Source organism: Syngnathoides biaculeatus, chromosome 4, assembly GCF_019802595.1.
Source record: "Syngnathoides biaculeatus isolate LvHL_M chromosome 4, ASM1980259v1, whole genome shotgun sequence".
Taxonomy (NCBI): domain Eukaryota; kingdom Metazoa; phylum Chordata; class Actinopteri; order Syngnathiformes; family Syngnathidae; genus Syngnathoides; species Syngnathoides biaculeatus.
The window spans coordinates 33,749,396-33,768,295 of NC_084643.1; the positions used below are offsets into that span (position 1 = coordinate 33,749,396).

General features: G+C 40.1%; 1 protein-coding gene and 1 non-coding gene across 2 annotated transcripts in view; one reads left to right on the plus strand and one right to left on the minus strand.

Moving 5' to 3' along the window:
* Positions 1 to 1,123: 1,123 nt before the first annotated feature.
* trnae-cuc (transfer RNA glutamic acid (anticodon CUC)) lies at positions 1,124 to 1,195 on the minus strand. The gene has a single exon. It is a non-coding gene; the product is annotated as a tRNA-Glu (tRNA).
* A 284-nt stretch (positions 1,196 to 1,479) lies between these two features.
* The window catches only part of eeig1a (estrogen-induced osteoclastogenesis regulator 1a), a 28,301-nt gene continuing 10,880 nt past the window's right edge, over positions 1,480 to 18,900 (plus strand). Inside the window, exons 1-2 of the mRNA XM_061817725.1 lie at positions 1,480 to 1,826; positions 1,934 to 2,214. Coding sequence (XP_061673709.1) covers positions 2,072 to 2,214 — 143 coding nt within the window. The 5' untranslated portion in view covers positions 1,480 to 1,826; positions 1,934 to 2,071. The remainder of the gene's footprint in view (positions 1,827 to 1,933; positions 2,215 to 18,900) is intronic.

Below are 18,900 nucleotides of genomic sequence, written 5' to 3' on the forward strand. Positions count from 1 at the left end.
AACATAGCTGGGATAGGCTCCAGCACTCCCACGGCCCTCGTGAGGTTAAGCAGCTCAGAAAATGGTTTAATGGATAATGTTCATGACTATTCCTGGTTACTTTCTTACTACTCATTAGATTCTTACTATACATGATGTACAGTAAGCCATTCACCCACACCCTTAGCTTTTGTGTACAGTAAAATATTGTTGACGGTGCTGGAGACTATTGTTGCACCTCTTAATAATTACAATTGACCCCTCCGAGGATATTGCGCAATCCGCGTCACGGACCAATCAGAGGCCAGAGTTCTGCATAAACCAAAGCCCATTTTTGCTCCCGCCATTTTCTCAGACAACATTGCATGGTCCAGTATAGGTTTAGTTAGCGTTTTATCGCGTATTTGGGTTATTTAACAAAAAATATGGTTAAGAGGTGTAGTCACGGACTTTGTAATAGTGACGACAGGTATCCTGAAAGGCTAGTTGGTGGAGTTCGATTCGTACCCTTTCCAAAACCGAAGACCCAGTACGAAATATGCCTTCGATGGATCAAACTTTGTGGAAGACCGCATCATCAACTAAATCCATCTAATATCAACCGGAACAGATATGTTTGCACGAAGGTATGCCTTATATTTGATTTTCAATACATGTCTCGTATAAATGAATTCGAAGTTCTTCGCTAGCATAACACTACTGCGTGTGAACAATTGACACACTTAGTCTTTGTTGAGCGATATTTAGCGATGATCGGACTGCACAAACGTATTGATTTCTGGCTGGCTCGCGGCCGAAAGTTAACCAGACTGTGTTTGCACGAAGATATGCCCTAAATTAGATTTTTAATACACGTCTCGTATAAATGAATGAGACGTTCTCTGCTAGCATAACATTGCTACGTGTGAATGATTGAATGAAATCAGAAGTATGGCGTCAGTTAAGAACGTATTGTATTTAAAATCTATAATATATCGTTGATTTGAATGAAATCAGAAGCATGGAGTCTGTCTCAGTTAAGAATGTATTGTATTGTATTTGCCATTTTTACTGTTTGGCCTACGTGGCGTGACGTCACTTCAGGAGGCGTGGTTAAGTGCCCTGTACGGAGGGGTCGGAGAGTAGTAGGGTCACAAAACGGTAGTTCCCTGACCGGGAATCGAACCCGGGCCGCGGCGGTGAGAGCGCCGAATCCTAACCACTAGACCACCAGGGACTGATAGTTCTCCGAATGTACAGACACTTCAAATTTTATGTCAAGTCAGTTCGAGAGTATGTTGTTATGTTTAAAATTTGGGTTCCAGGTAAAGTTGAACCTTTTAATGAGTCGCAGTTACAAAGAAATACAGTTTAAGTTTTGCATCCGCCATTACTCATTAAAAGGAGCACATGCAGGCACCTGCTGATAGGTGACGCTGTTTTACCGCATTAAGGCCGCGTTTCGCTTTTGAACGCCGATCAAATGAAACCTTGACAATCAAGTCAGCAGGCGTTACTACGTATAAACCCGGAATTTGTAGGATTAGTCTTTAAAAATAAATGATACCTGATTCGACAACTGGAATATTTCTTGATAATAATAAAAATAGCCACATTTATAGAGCTTTTATTTACTTATATGCAATTTTATATTAACCTTTTACAAAATATTAGCGTGATTTTGTTATTTGATGAACAAAATTATTAATTTGTAAGATATTAACCGGAATCGAGCCATAACTCTAAATTAGCTTGATGGTATCCCGGAGCTGGCTGGACTAATCCTGTTCGAAGAGGGTGGAAAAAAAAGTGTTGTTTTTGTGTTATTTGTTGGGGGGAACCGTCTCCGAGAGCAGAAATGTCTCAAGGTGGGTCTTCTCGGTTCACTTTTTTTTTAACCTAACCTTGTATATCACGTTCACACAGCCAAATGTTGTAGTTGTTTTTTTTACACTGTCCTCTGGTGTGTTTCCAGATTTCTGCTCTGAGTCGTCGCCGGTGAAGGTAGAGGAACGGGAGGCTTCTCGGCCCAAACCGGAATAAGACACCATTAAGTTCCGTTGTTGTTTTGTTATTGTTGCTTTTCTAACACGAGTGAAGCGTCGGCAGCGGAATGGCTTTCTTCGCGAAAAAGAAGAAATTCAAGTTCCAGACATATTTGACCCTGGAAGAACTGAGCGCGGTGCCCTTCGTCAACGGTGTTCTTTTTTGCAAAGTTCGTCTGCTGGACGGAGACTTCGTCGCTTCCTCCTCCAGGTGATTATGGACATAACACAGCTCTGCTGTCTATCGTTTTTGTTTCATAATGCTTCAAACGAAAGTTTGGCTGTTAAGCGAAACTGAGGAGTTTAAGGCACGGTTATGCTTTTGAAATAAGTATATTTGAAAGTTTTAACCCCGTCTTAGGCTTTCAAGCCTTGCTTAGGAATTCAAGCATAGGTGAGGCCTGCAATTCGAGGTGCTTTTTTTGGTTTCAAGGTAGGATTCCAAGCAATTGATTACCATAAGATTTAAGGTTGATGGCTCCCGGGGCTCCTCAGATAGGGTGTTCCAAAGTAGGGTCTCAGGAAAGGGTTAGGATTTCAAGCAAATGTGCTACAAACTAAGGTTCAGGCTTCATTAACAGATTTCCCACCATGGTCAGTGTTTCAGGACTCTACACTCACCTTTACACTAGTAACACTGGTGCAACCTACTTTTATGATATTTGCAAAATATTTTACTGTGAACAAGATGTTCGTTTGCAACAATCAGAGGCAGACAAAACTGCTCAATTAAATTAAAAACAAGCAAAACGAATAAACCCTTTGGTTTTACTTTCATTTGATAATTTGTTTGACTCACGGCTTCCCCCTCATACAGTCAAGGTGCCTAACCCACTTCCCCTGGGAAAACCATTTAATTTTGAGCATTACCACATCCATATAAATGACATACATTTAAAAACAATTGCGTAAGTCTACCACCACTGTATAAAAGTATTGTTGAACCTGATTCATATTAGTTAGCAAATTATTTACTCGTGAAACAAACCAATTTACCTATTTACAATCAGTCCCAAACAGAACATAGGTAAATAATTCCCACGGCAACTAACTACGTAGTTCATTTTATACTCCTGGGATGCATATGATGGATAAAATGAGTCCCGATCCGGGAATAATGAGTCCACACCATTTATCATCATGGAATACAGATGGTATTCCTTCCTCTGCCATACCCTGGTTGCTTCACCGTCCTGCTATATTGCAGATTTTTATTACAGTTGTTTGCACAGTGTTTTGGTGTTACACCTCGCTCTTGCTTTCTCTCCATATTTGTCATGTATTTAGGCCTGTCATGCAAGCAAATATTATAGGATCATACATTTTTTGCAAAACTCTCAAGACTAATATAATGACAGTAGAGCGTAATATTTGTAGTATAAGTGCAGGTCATTTACCATTACATCCTATTTAACAATAATTAACTTTTTATTTTAAGAATAAGGAACATGGACATTGTAGAACAATAAAATATTTTAGATTTAAAAACACAAATAAAACAGAATCAGGCTCCTGTTCATGACAATTGCGCTTCAACTAATATTAATAATACAATATGGCACAGAGGTATAAAAAGTCATTAAGGCAATATACCGCCAATCGAGTTTCCAGTTTGTTAAGAAAAAGTGCCAAGTAGCAACATTAATGCTAAACCTGTTTTGATTCAAGGTTTGTACTACATTTTAAAAGTCTGCAGCCTTTTGTAAACTGTTATGTCAATGTTCAATGGCTACATCTTTTACAATAGAAACGCTATACTGTGTGAGTATACAGTCACTGTATTCATGTTTTTTTTTTTTTCTGCATTGTTGGGTAAAGGGTTACATAATTGCAATATGACCGGGAATGACCTATTGTGTTTTTTATTCCCAGCTGAAGAAATTGGTGTGCGTTGTAGTGTTTAAAATGGATTTTGCCACTTTGAGGTTTTCTTGTCTTAATACAAATTAGACAGAGCAGCTTGTTGGTGTAAGCGGGATGGCTGTGTTCTTCTGGCTTGAATCCAAAATGTTGCCACATCATTGCGGGGGTGTTTGGCTTTGGAACTAGTTCCATTTATGCCCCTCAAATTTCTGTAACTGCAGTTACTGGCTCGCACATCAAACGACATCCTTGCAAATAGTACACTTTATTTCAATGAGTTTGTTTTCTGTTTAAACAAAAATAACGTGCACATTTAATGGAGTTATTTCTTCATGAGGGAGCCTGCTTGGTGGTACTTGACTTCACCACACCTTGAAACCAAAAATCAAAAGCAAAAAAATTGACAAAAATTCCAATTTAGATAGCAAAATTATTACTAAAACTAAATTTATATTTTATTCAAAAGACCTTGACTGAGAGTGGAACAGTGCTTGACTGGTTAGAGTATCTGCCTCACAGTCCTGAGAGCTGGGGTTCAAATCCCGGCCTCGCCCGTGTGGAGTTTGGATGTTCTCCCCATGCTTGCGTGGGTTTTCCCTGGAGATCAACCGGCCATTACCAATCCCACCAATCAAATCGGGGTAAAGTCTATTTTTTTAAAAATACCTTTGGGTTCTTTTACTTCATGCCTGTTACACATTTGCTTAGCGCAAATCATTTGTCCGAGCAAGACCTCCTCCATGTCCCCTCTGGGCCCCCCACCTTACTGGAAGTTACATAACTGATCCACCCTACTTTTCAGTTATCGTATCCGCACATTCAAACAATTCTCTGTGTTGCAGGAGGCAGCCATTCATATTGCAACAGGTGGCTTTTAACTCAAGTAGAATTGAATACGATGCTTGAGACTGCGTGAAATGGTCATCTCTTTCTTTTATTCTGTCTGTCTCTCTCTCTGTCTGTTGTTGTCATCCATTCAGATTAGCATTATGTCACCGTTGTGACAATCCATGTCTTTGTACGGTACCCTCCCCCTTCCCATGTCACATGTGGCAAATTTGACCTTCTGGTCCTGGTGTGCTAGCTGTCAGTCCAAAGCGACTTAATTGTTATGGAAGATATAAGAGCTGTTTAGTGCTCATTACACGATGCAATATTTTCCCCCCTATTTTATGATGTTATAAAGCATTAATTGGGGACTCTAAATTGACCTTAGGTGTGGTTGTGAGTGCGACTGATGTCTGTCTCCATCTGCCCTGCAATTGCCTGGCAACCAGTTCAGGGTGTACCCCGCCTCCTGCCCGTTGATACCTGGGATAGGCTCCAGAACTCCGTGACCCTCGTGAGGATAAGCACCTCGGAAAATTAATGTTGGGTCCACACCTCTCATGTTTGCCAATTAAAAATAGAAACACAAACACTGTCAATTAAACGCAAACATACCCATCCAACTGTAAGATAACAGAAGACAAAAATGTCATATTTGGTTATGTAACCATATTAATAACTCCAACCTCCCAGCGAAATGAATGTTTTGAAAATACTTTTTCTGAACTTAAACACTGCTGTGATTGAGAACAGCTGCGCAGGACTTCAAAACATTTCTTCTTGGAATTCCAACTTGACAGTTTCAGTACTTCATGCTGGAGTTCTTGTATTGGAATTCAAACGGTTGAAATGTGGAACAGGATGCTGATTTGTAAATGTCTTGATTTTGTACATCTAGCATTTTCTACATAGGCTATGAACATGAAAAAAGAGTAATTGGGGTTAAAAGAGAACCAAATGTGATTGTGTCCAGCTGCAGCGCCCTGCACATGCTCTCTTTTGGGTTTTTCAGCTTCTTCTCCTTTCAAGTTTCGACTTGAGCATGAACATTTGGACATTTGATTCCAAACACTTCATGACTATCCTTGCTCTGCCGAGAGACCACGTGCTTTCTGAGAAGAGCCAACAAAGCAAACAAGAACACTGAAGGGGATTTCTATTGAACTATTAGCTAATCCTAAGTACTTTGATTTTGTAAAAACACCACGTCTGGAAATATACTGAAACGTATTGCTGAAATATTTTCAAGGCCTACCTGCAATTGATGAAAATCCATTATCTTGCGGGATCATACACATTGATTTAAAAAAAAAAAATGTAGTTTTACTCCCCCCCGCTTGCTGAAAAGTCTATTAACTAATTCAATTCTGTGGAGTTTTCAATTAGTCAACTGATATTTCTATGTTGGTATAAACAGTATGTGTTGTGGTAGTTAGTACAAAGTGTGTCTACAAAAAATTAGACATTTTTTAAATACTAAAAAGAACGTGATGAATGAGTCCACAAGCAAAGACCAAAATTGTCTTTTTATGGCTACTGGATGTTGTGGAGATCCACGTCAGCTCACATGTTGTGCACATGTGCATGCTTCTTGCTCAGCCCGTGCAGTCCCAAGCGGATGATGACATTGACAAGTAGTGGTGGCCCGTGGGATCCTTTTTCTGGGTGCCCGACTTTCACTTTTGCTCCCTGGGATTTTTGGGGTCAGACCTAGTTTTTCTTGTGACGACCCCAATAGATGTCCTGAGAACCAGATGCCGTCACGTGAGGCCATCTTTGATGGCCACTGTGTAATGGACTACTACTTGATGGATTTCTGGCTAATATTTAGTTTAGTTATTCTCTCATTGTTTTGCATTTGTGGATCATACTGTAGTTTTGTATTGCTTGTCTAAGATGTTCATACTGTTTTCTAATATTTTTATTTTTTCCCATATTTGTAAGTTTTTTTTTTCTTGCGTATTTTAGCTTTTTAGCTGACATTTTTCTTTTCTAGTATTTTGTAGAAATATTTTTGTTTGACTTATGTTCTTTTTATTTTTTCCAAGTTCTTCTCGAAACGTTTGCCTTTTGTCCATTTTGTATTTTCTATCTTTGTCTAAAATATTTAATATTAGGGTCAGTTTTTTCTTAATTTATTGATTTTTTTTTTTTTTTTTTTTTTTTTTTTTTTTCTCCCTCAAAAACAGAGGGTGCCAAATACAGTATGCTATAAAAGATACATTGATCGTAATAAGCAAAAGTTCACTAATTTAGAAATTAGTCTGCATATGTGATCAAATTAGTCGCCCTCCAGAGCCCTATCTTGTCAAAACATTCATACACTGGATTTCCAGCACCACTCCATAATACTTTAATCCATAGAATTGCATCTTTGGATGCAGACTGATCTAACTTTATGCCTTCCTGTTCCTTTTTGTGTATCTCAGATAGGGGACACACATCCAACGAGATTCCCTTTGTAATAAAATATAAACACTGTCATTGTTAAATAGCATTTGTACAATACAAATTGAATTTTAGCCGACTTGTAGTCAGGTTGAGCGCTAGCTGTGATAAATCTGTGACCATAAAGGCTAAAGGTGTTGACAGTCAGCAGGATGGTGTACTGGCATGTAAAGAGCGTGCGTGCGAGATTGGAGGAGGGTAAGTCTGTAGATGAGCGAGAGGTTGGCCTGTAGCAGCGGCTTTTCAACAGCTGTTTCCTGTTTTCAGCTTGATTTTAGTTACATTTACATTTTGTGTGTGTGTGCATGTGTTGTGATTCTCCATTGAAGAAACTTATTTATTGAAACAAGATGAATTCTTATATTGTCCAAGGTTGAAATGTTGCAGCACAATGAAGACACACCCTAGTGGAGGGGGCTGTCACTCCGTTTTATTTATTAACCATGTGAAAGCTACAGTATACACAAGATACACGTACAAATATGGGGAAATAGTGGATAGATATGACAAAAAATGTATGTATACAGTCACTCACATTTGACGGGCGTGATCGCGCCCGCGCGCCATCACATTCGCAAATCTGCACAGTTGACCACGAAAAATCACGTGCGTAAAATTTGTTGCGAGTAGAAAAAAATAGATATTGAAAGATGCTGCCTATTTTGTGTATTCTTGACATTAGTATACGTGTTTATTTCATAAATGTTGGTAACAAAACAAGCCTGATCCTAAACAATCAGTATTCACCCGAAAACAGGAAATGCAAGTTAACCGTACTGAGCATGTAGGGGAGTGATGTCATTAGCACATGTTTCGAGCTGCTTCACATACTGCGAGCGCATTTACGTCGAAAGTCAGCACCATAATGAGCCATGTCAATGGAAATTCCGTTATAGCAGGGGTGCTCAATGCGTGGATTGCGAGGCAGTTTTGGTTGATCGTGTGACGGCGTGCCCAAAAAAAAAGACGTCAGACTATCATCCACCTCGTTGCTTGATTCAGGTGTGGGCAATACGTCAAGAGCACGCACATAAAGGTGGGTTCTAGCAAGCCTGCATCCTATTTACGGAAGTTGCGGCGATGTGCGCGTCCTTCCGAAATATATTTTCCCATAGAAAATAATGCAAATCAGTTTAATCTGTTCTTAACCTCCAAATACCTAAAAACCTCCAAATAGTTTATAGTTTATTTCCTGTTTATGGAAAAACATGTACAGCCTGCATTTAAACAATAAAAATGCATAAACTTAAAGCAACTTAAATGTGTATCATTTACCTTTTTGGTTGTGGTGTGTTGGCATTGGAGGAATTTGAGAGGGAAGCAGGGAGTGTCAAAGTCACCCCTCCATGATTTGACTGTGTAATTCTCCAGTAGCTTCTCATTTCTTATCTGTGGCCTTTGCTTTGTAATGCTACTCAATCCTTTGGCAACACTAGCTCCCTTTTATTCCATTTTTATTTTTTAGGTTGGTCGAAATAGTTGACTTAGTAATATGACGCTAGTTAGCAAAACCCTTGACAAAAGCATTTCCGTACTTAGATCCACTATGGTTCGCTCAACTTTCCTTTTCCTTCGCTGGTGGTAGCAGCGCTGTCTTTCGTTGTGCCCATGGCAAAGTACTGGAAATATAACAAAAAAGAATCTTGAGAAGCATGAACAAAGATACATACTCGCGCTATGAGCACCGGCGTGCAACAAGTGACTGCATGGCTCCAAGTGAGTAGCGGCTCATCTCGGCACCATCCCGTGTAAATTTGTCATCGTTGCGCTTGAGAGCGGCTATCCGCTCAATATGGATTCGCTTTGGATAGATGTTCGGAAACCGAGAATTGGGCCGAATACCAAGGGATTTTTATGCAGATTTTCTTTTCAATTCTTTGTTCGAGTTCCGAGGTTTCATTGTACAGAAATTGGTGAAATTGAGAAAATACATAAAAATACACAATTATTGGAAATATAAAAATACAAACATGTGCTAAAAACAAAAGTAAAAAATCTTAGAGAATATACAAATACGCAAACAAAATATTGGAAAATGTAACAATATATATTTATTTAAATAGTCTCAAGAATATTACAATATGAATATTGAAAAATGAAAAAAAAAACCTTGAAAATATCCTCATTGGCTTTGCATGCACTATGATATATGCATCCTTCTTCTTCCCTTTTGTCTTTTTTTTTTTTTTTTTTTTAATGAGAGTGGAAAAACTAAAAAGAATTACAACTCTCAGGCACCAAATATGGTAGTAACACTAATGAAAAAGGGAATGCAGTCATTATACCACAGTTTATTGGTAAAGCGTTACAGTGAGGTATGACGTTTGACTATCAGTGTCTTTACCGACATGAACAAAAGTGATCCAGTTCACTTCCCGGCCAAACATTTCCATACATTTTTAGAAAAGATATTTTTTGCATGATTTGACCCGAGAATCCACCCACAGGCCCATCTCGACGTCATGTCCGTGTCTGCTTCCTCAGCAATTGTGTATCTGATGTTTCTTCTTGTGACCCGGACTGGAACGTGGCATGTTTGTGTTTCTGACCAGTAGACTTCACAGTGGAAGATAGCAGCAGTATATGTCCACATTTGTGGGTGTTTGTTTAACTTCAGCTTTTAGGAAGTTGAGATAAGAAATCATTTGGCTGACATTGTTATAAAGCAAACTAGTTTTTGCTTTTTGTTAATAACTTGGTACTCTATTAATGTAGAATACACTAAAACTAACTAAAAGATACGGTAATTGACAAGCTTGATTCTTTTCATTCATTCTTTGTTTTACATTAAAAAAATACCAGTGTGAACCAGACCTAATGTATGGATTGTATCTTTTTTTCTGGGGGGAACACGTGTATGTTTATGTTTTAAAAATAATTATTTGATCCAATGCAAAGTACCAACACGTAAAATAACCGATCATTCATTCTCTTCCACTTTTCCAACTTAAGCAGGAACGCCCAGGCTTCTCTCCACCCAGGCACTTTGTTCAGTTCTTTCAGGGGGATCCTGAGGCATTCCCAGGCCAGCTTGGAGACATAGTCTCTGTACCTTGTCCTGGCTAGCCCCCTGGGCCTCCTCCCTGGTGGGATATGCCTGGAACACTTCACCAGGGAGGCAACCAGGAGGCACCTTAATTACGTGGCCAAGCTGGCGCCTCTCTATGTGGAGGAGCAACGGCTCAACTCTGAGCCCTTCTGAATAACTTGTGTCTACAAATGGGCTTGAGGATTGCTAGCACGACCATGACTTACCACCATGTGGCAACAACCCGAGTCAGCCACCTTAACAATGGAGGCACAGAACATGGTCGACTTGGTCTCAATGTCACCCACGTTCCGTAGGACGTGGATGAAGTTCTGCCGGAGCTGGGAATTGAAACTCCTTCTGAGAGAGGACTTGGACAGATTTTCCCAGAACACCCTCACATTATGTTTGGGAGTGTTATGGAGTTTGTTATAAAATTCCATAACGAGCACTGAAGCCCAATAAAAGACAATCGCTTGGGTTGTGATATGGGACTTTGTTCCCAATCAGGCTCTTCACAGTTCTCATTGTCATTGCCTACATAACCATTAAAATCCTTCAGAAGAACAAGGCATAGTCCCCAACGCGACCGCACTCCAGTATCCCCCTCCAAGGACTCCAAAAACGGTCGGTGCTCTGAGCTGCTGTTTTTTGTGCGGAAGGACAAAAACAGTGAGGACACGTCCCCCCACCCGAAGGCGGAGGGAGGCAGCCCTCTCATTCACGGGGATGAACGCCAATGAACAGGCACTTAGCCATGGGGCAACAAGTATTCCCACACTTTCTTGGCGACTCTCATCAAGGACAACTCAAGAATGAAATTAAGTCCAACACCTCTCAAGTTGATTGGTATCAGAACCCAAGCTGGTTGTCAAGGTAAGCCCAAGCATATCTAGTTGGGATTTCTCAACATCACACACCAACTCAAGCTCGTACACTGCCAGTGGGGTAATATTAAACATTCCACGCAACAGCTGCTGTAGCTGAGGATCAACTCACCATGGTCCCCACCTCCAGGCCTGACTCCAGAGGGGGTCCCCGGTGACCCGGATCTGGTTGAGGGATAATAAACCTAATGTTTATAATTGTCATTGGGGATCTTTGATACAGACTTTGTCTGGTCCCTCACATAGAAGAATATATCTGTGAATTACATGTGTTTTTTAATGTTGTGTGTGCATTTATTATGTCTTGTCATCTGTAAATATTCCATTTTGCTTTTGAATTGTTGGTGAACTTGTAGATCAGCAGGCGTGTGCATTTAATTTATAGATAAATGTAATGCTTACAAGATATACACATAGTAAAATGACCATGGCTGAACAAGGTGGACAAAACCAGCCTCGTCTGTCATTAGTAAATAAAATTTAAAAAAGTCATCATCTGCCAGCAAGATACAAAAAAACCCAGATTGTTATTACAGTGATTAAATAAGTGCCTCGCTCTCAAACACGCACATACACACACGCATAAATACATCCATCCATTCCTTTTCTGAGCCACTTATCCTCACAAGGGCCCTGGGAGTGGATGGCGCTAGTTTTTGGTGCCCTCAACAGGCCGCAGCATGACAGGGACGAGCGCAAGGTATATATTTTTAGTTGAATTAATTTAAAATATTTTACAAAAATTGGCTGCATGCAAAGGTCTTCCTTTTCTGAGATCTGCCAGTGGACTTTAAACACATGGAGCAGCGTGAAAGAGTCTATCACCAATAGATTGAAAGGGTGGACTGTTACACAAGGAACACAGCAAACCTTCAGGGGTAACTCCAGATGAAAATGACATTGAGAGCGCCTGAGAGCGAGGGAGAGGTGTGGCAGAGACTTTCTGAGACTCTTCAACTGATACTGAAGATGACATTAGTGGTGTCAGTAAACAGGTGATTGAATAAAGCAGACTTCTGTTATGCTTGAGCCGTTTTACTCCTCTGTCCGTCAGTGTTTGGAAACTTTTACAAAGTCTTTCTGTGTGAATATCTAATTTCACAGCATACCAGTACGTACGGTGAGCCACAAACATACTTGCATGAAGTCACAAAAAATGTTATATGAATAATATTTCTAAATAATAATTCATGATAAATACACACAACATTAAAAAAACGTAAATCCGGGCTGTATTTGTGGGTTTGGGAAAAAAACGCAAATTCTGGATATATATTTCTTTTTTGGGGTAAAAATGGTGGGGACTTTAACTCTAAATATCTGAACACATTAAGAATATATAATTTTATTTTAGTTTTGTATTTTCTTTTATTTAAAGAACATATTTTCCCTCTGTATTTTCTAGTAATCTTATTCTTTAAAACATGATTGACAGGTGGACTCACATGGGCAAATTTCTAGTTGAAACTGATTGGTGAAAACATTCTGTGATGTTTGAATGTTTGCTGTTTGTGAAAAGGAGAAACAAATCCTCAAGTGATGATATTTAAGGAACAAATATTTATGAAGTCTTAAGGCTCATGAGAACAAGAGGTGTGACCTTCCAAGGAAATTGACCAACCAAGTGTGAGCCCTAGCCTAGCGGGTGTCATACTGCAACGTCTCCACAGAGACTCAACAAAGCTGATACTGCTTAGGAATGTTGTCCTTCCTCTTTTCTCACTCTGTTGACCACCCAGGTCTCTGCTGATAAGAACGCCTCATTAGAAGCTTCCCACGAGCTCACGGGATTCCATGGACAGAACAAATACAACCAATACCTGTTTTTTTTTTGTGTGTGTGTCTTTAGCCGTTCCTTTCATCCAGACGTTTCAGGCACTTTGAGTACTATTAGTTTCTTGTAGGATCTTTCAGCCCCTTTAATTGATACTTGTAGCCTCTACTAGTCTTACACCAGTCACTCTGTGGAGCCGAACCCAAAACGTTTGTAATTGCCTATTGATGCCATAAAATGGTACCAAACCACTTCTTTTTCCGATTAGAGATATGGGAAATGGGCTGCACTCGTAGTGCTTTAACTACACTATCACATTCCCCAAAGTGGTTTACAAAGCCTCACATTCACCCATTCACACACACATTCATACACCAATAGGAGACTTCAAGATGCGGACAGTCTGCAGTGATGCAGACTTGTGTATCAGTCAGTTGTGGTAAAGAGGGAGCTCAGTCACACTCACACACACACACACTTGAGGTGACACTCTCAATTTACCAGTCGATCTAGGTTCCTAGCCTTACTTATGGTCACGAACTGTTGGGTGTGACCAAAAGAACAAGATCCGGGATACAAGCGGATGTAATGAGTTTCCTCCGCAGGGTCTCCGGGCTCTCCCTTAGACATAGGATGAGAAACCTGGTCATCCAGAAGGAACTCAGTGTTGAGCCGCTTCTCCTCTGCATTGAGAAGAGCCAGATGAGGTGACTGGGGCATCGGATTTGGATGCTTCCCGGACGCTTCCCTGGTGAGGTGTTCTGGGCACATTCCACTGGAAAGAAACCCCAGAGATGACCCAGGACACGCTGGAGAGACTGTCTATCGGCTGGCCTGGGAACATCTTGGGATCCCGCCGGAAGAACTGGGAAAGGGAAGTCTGGGCATCCCTGCTATAGCTACTATCCCCACGACCCGTCCCATGAAAGGTGGTGGAAGATGGATGGATGATATTGTACTGTATGAAAAACCTACAGTCATGACATTATTAAATTGAAAAGAATGAACATTGGACTGCCCCTTTTGGTGTGTGAGCCGTGGCCACCTGGGAACACGATAATGCAATCATTCATTCATCTTCCGTGCCGCTTATCCTCACTAGGGTTGTGAGGGCACTGGAGCCTATCTGAGCTAATTCTGGGCAAGAGGCAGACAGTCGAAGGGCACATATAAACAAACGACCATTTGCAACGAGGGCAATTTTTGATTGTGTGTCGTCGTCATTTGAAACACACAATGCTTAATTACTTCTGCTTTTGTGTTTTCAGTTGGGTTCCCTGCCATCATTGAAGCTCTTGTCTTGTTTTTCTTAGGAAGTGAAAGCAAAAAAAAAAAAAAAATCTGCCAAATGTCAGCTTCTATCTCAAAATACTTCTAATTCAGCTCTCTCTTATACTAAGGCACAGCTATAATGAATAACATTTTAGTGATTGTCATATTAGTCATGGGAACTCATTATATCTGTTTCCATTATTTCCCATCGGGATTTTTTTGTCCGAATTACCAAGAGGTACAGCTATGAAGTGAATGTTGCCCCACCGCAGGAAGAGCAAAGCATGGAGACAAGTGATCAAGTGGTAGAAATCACACAGATGGTTCTGGGGGCCATGTTAAACAATGATGGCGGCAGAGGGGGGAGTGACTAAGTGTGAGAAACAGCTTCCATTACCAATACACACCGTATGCGTGTGTGTTCAGATTTCTAGTCATGTACAAGCCTTTAACTACAAAGTGGTCACCACGGCGATGTCTTTCCTATCAACAACTCCGCTTCTGCAATATAAGCCACAGTGACAAGCCACTTTTGTGTTGTTTTGTTGATTTAAACGTCTTAAAAATAGTGATTTCAGTGAACCACCTGCGATTAGAGGGACCACGTACATTTTCTTTTGTACACATCTTAAAAAGGGTGCTTAAAGTTTAAATGTGTTTAAAGTAGGTCTGCAACTATTTTTTTTTAAATAATTCAATCTGTTGCTTATTTAGTTGATGAATCTGGAAAAAAAACCCTCTTTAATTTCCATCCTTTTTTGAAAAAATTGGACATTTCAAATTGGCAGTCTATGAAAGTACACAAAACAGTTGTGTAAACATCCCACAACTTTTAAAAGCTGTTTTGGTGACTCCTACTGGTGAAATTCAGCATTACAGCAAAGCTGTCCATCTTTGAGATGACTTGCTGTCCAACTGTTTCCTGTTCCTTTCCTCTCCCAATTTTTCACGGGTGAATCTAAACCAACGTAGCAGATAATAGTTGTTGAAACCTCCAAGGTAAATAAAACGGGCAAGCGAAACTATTAATAGTTAAATATTCATATATTCATTTTGGTGTTACAGTACCTGTTAATGCGGAGACATAAACATGCAGTTGAGCTCATAAGTTTACATACCCTAGCAGAATTTGTTTTCTTGTGCCAGCAAGGAAAATGAAGCGTGCATTCATTAATTATGGAAAAAAACAAATATAACCGCAATCAGCATTTTTGTCATCTCCTCTAGTATTGGCTTGAGTGATTTCTTTTAAACAAAAAGGTAGTGGATTTCACCATCCATCCATGCATCCATCCATTTTCTTAGCAGTTTATAACCACAAGGGTCACAGGGAGTGCTGGAGCCTATCCCAGCTGTCAACGGGTACGAGACAGGGTACACCCTGAAGTGGTCGCCAGCCAATCGCAGAGCACATGGAGACAGACTGTCACACTCACAATCATACCTCGGGCCAATTTAAAGTCTCCAATTGAAGTTGCATGTTTTTGGGATATGGAAGGAAAGCGGAGTGCCCGGAGAAAACACTGATGCACAGGGAGAACATGCAAACTCCACACCGGCGGGGCCGGGATCAAACCCGGGTCCTCAGAACTGTGAGGCCAGCACTTTGCAGCTCCGTCACCGTACCGCCAAATCCCACCATTAAGGTAATAAATTGTAAAAAACAAAGTACCGTAAATGTTGACTTCACATACTTTTACAATATGCCATGGACCAAGTACACAAAAAAAAGCCAAATATAAAATAAAAATATTTTTTCGTCATCCTGTCACTGCAATGTTTGTCTCCTCAGTCTCAACTGCCACATTAAGATTTTCATGTGTACCTATAACCTCACCACCACCTCAGTGAATCTAGTAACAAAACAACATTCTTGCTCATGAACCTTTTATGGATTTGATTCCGATATAAGAAGTAAAAAACACTATCACAAAATATACCTCTTATCATGCTACTAACTTCTTCAATTTAAGGAGTCAAAATCCTGGTAGCTCTCCATCTACCAAATGTTTAAGAAAGTCTACAAAATAAATAACTACAAATTATGATCATGAATAAATGGTGAGTTGGTACTTTATAGATGAAAAGGATCCGTTTTATACATAGATTTACATAAACCGATGAGTGACGCTACTCTGCCTTTCCCCCAAAGCCCACTGGCTGACATTTGCTACTTGGGAAAAAAAAATCCTCTTAGGAACTTACGATATATTTTCAAAATCACCTTGAATATTGTCACTTGTCAGATTTAAATTTATACTGAGGGCAAGTTTGTTTGGCTGGGATGAGCGTACGTATGAATTTTTTATTTAAAAAAAAAAAAAAAAAACATTGACTTGTAATGTAGGCAGCCATTATCTTTCTCCAGTCTGCCACTGTACACATCTAAAGTGTCAGAACTTTATTTGAATTGCTTAATCAGGATCCAGTAATTAACCAGAAGTGCTAAACACAATCCAAATTCAGTGTATGGATTGGTTTAGAGACGCAAATATGTCTCTGCAGCTCCCCGGGTCCACTGCTGGGTGCAACATAGCGGGTGACTGATGGCACAATGCAGCTGACATCATAATGTCGTGATGAAAGTCGTTGCTAACACTTTGAATTATTAACTTGATCAATTAATCATAGGATAGTCATAGTTTTAAGTACTCCATAGAACTTTTTCGACACATGCTGCAGCAACACATACAAACAGACCGTTGAACAATACTCGACTCTGTGCCCTGTGGGAATGGTGACTATGACTAAAGTTTCATCAGAAGTCTCTCTTCTATCATGCAGCATTCCTTCCAGTAGACCTCAGTGTGGCATGTTGAAGCAAAACGTGGTACGGCACTGAAGGAACGCAACTCTATATTCTTACTTGACGATACAGTAATGTAAAAAAATATATATAAATTTAAGACTCTTAAACTGTGATCTATCGGTGATGTGAAAGATTGACTGCAATGTAGGAGGGGTTCACTGTACTCTGTGCAACTTGAAGCAAATGAAAGGACGTTTCAGAATGGTCCCTAATGAGCATGTTGGCTTTCCAAACAAACTTGTAATTTCCAGCAAATAGCCTCCCTCATGTTTTCCTCTTAGAGTGTTTACACACAGCAGCAATTATCCTTGAAATATCATGATAGAATGCTTGCAGCTGTCAGGTCTCTGTGAACTTTTTTGTGGGAAAGGTTATGTTTTATTCGCATGCTTCTGAGCTATAATGGTTATCATCATAAAGACATTTAGTTGCTCTTATTTGTGTTTCTGGATTCACAGCAAGTCAATGGCCACGTGAAACCAAAATGGCACGCTTCAGTCTTCTCGGGCATGGCTTCTTGAGACTTTTTATGTGGGTCTACTCATGATAGAAGAGTCTACCAAATTTCAAGTTACCAATGAAACTTTCATTGGTGTGGCTAAACGCCCCCCCCCCTCCAGTTCATCTTTGAAGGCCACCTCGAATGGACCTTTCTGACTGGTGATCTTAAGCTCGGCTCATCTTAGCTACATTTGCTATGTCCCACAAGCTTCCAAAATGGGGACTGAACAGAACAGGTTTGAAATCGTTTCTCTAACGCGTATTGCAGATAATATTGCGGTATGTTTTTTGCCAAATGCATCAGACTTGTCCAAGAGAGTTCTACAGAGAGCTCTCAACTATTTTACGCAAGGATATGTACATGGAATTAAGATTTTGTACGGAGCAGGACACAATGTCAGAGTTACAGCGACACGTTGGCGATCGATGCAAAAAAGTTTGACGGCTCACAAACTTCATATTGAAATCCAACGCGGTAAAATAATCTAATCGTACTGCGCATGTAAAGCAGGGTGAGTACTTTCTACTTGGAAAGATCACGAGTAACATCATTATAGTCTTAAGTGCGTTAGGTTCAATTTTCTACAAGTGCATCTAAGCAATGGTGATTAACTCAGTCAATACCGTAGTCACCAGTTGAAAAAGTTTGACTTGGCTCCTAACGGAACCCAGTGCTTTTTCTTAAAAGTCTGAGGTGATACAAATAGGCAAATAGACATTTCTCTCACGCATTTATGTATCACTAACCCAACTCTTCAGTATAAAACATGAAACACTTCATTCAGCAGGTCAGTGATACACTAGAAGTAAAAGTTGTCCTCCTGCAATGTGTAAAGCATTGATAATAATTCAATCAAACTCAGAGAAGATACTTTTCCCTCACTTACCTTCGAACATACAGCCTTGTGTTTTTTGTACATGCGGTTTTCCACAAGCCCTTTAATCCATGGTAGACACTTCGTCAACTGTGTTTTAGGCTTTGGAAAATGAATCAACCGGCTTGCAACCTAGCAGGATATCTTTCATCAGAATTGCACGTTCCCCATGCGCATCTGAGGACCATTTTCTTCGTAACATTAACTTTTCCAAGCGCACGCTACTGACAACCAGCATTGTGTGTGGGACAATATGGCGAGAGGGGCGTGTCAAGCCAGGGGTTAAGACAATGCGGCTATCTGATTGGCTTATTATTGTACGAGTGATCGACAGGTCGGAAAGGTCCAATGGCCAAAAAGACCAAGGTATCACCGAAATGGCTGACTTCCTGTGCCTTTTGGGGCATCATTTCTTGGAATTGGATGTATTCCTCTCTCTAGCCAACAACTTTTGATAGTTTTTGTGAGTCAACTCATGATAACTATATCAATTTTCATGTCGCTAAGTCAGAGTGGGTTCAGGGACTGCATTTTCCCAAAATATACATTTCTTGCTTGTTTTTACAGCCTGTTCCACCATTGCCAATTCCAACTGTGTGTGTGTGTGTGTGT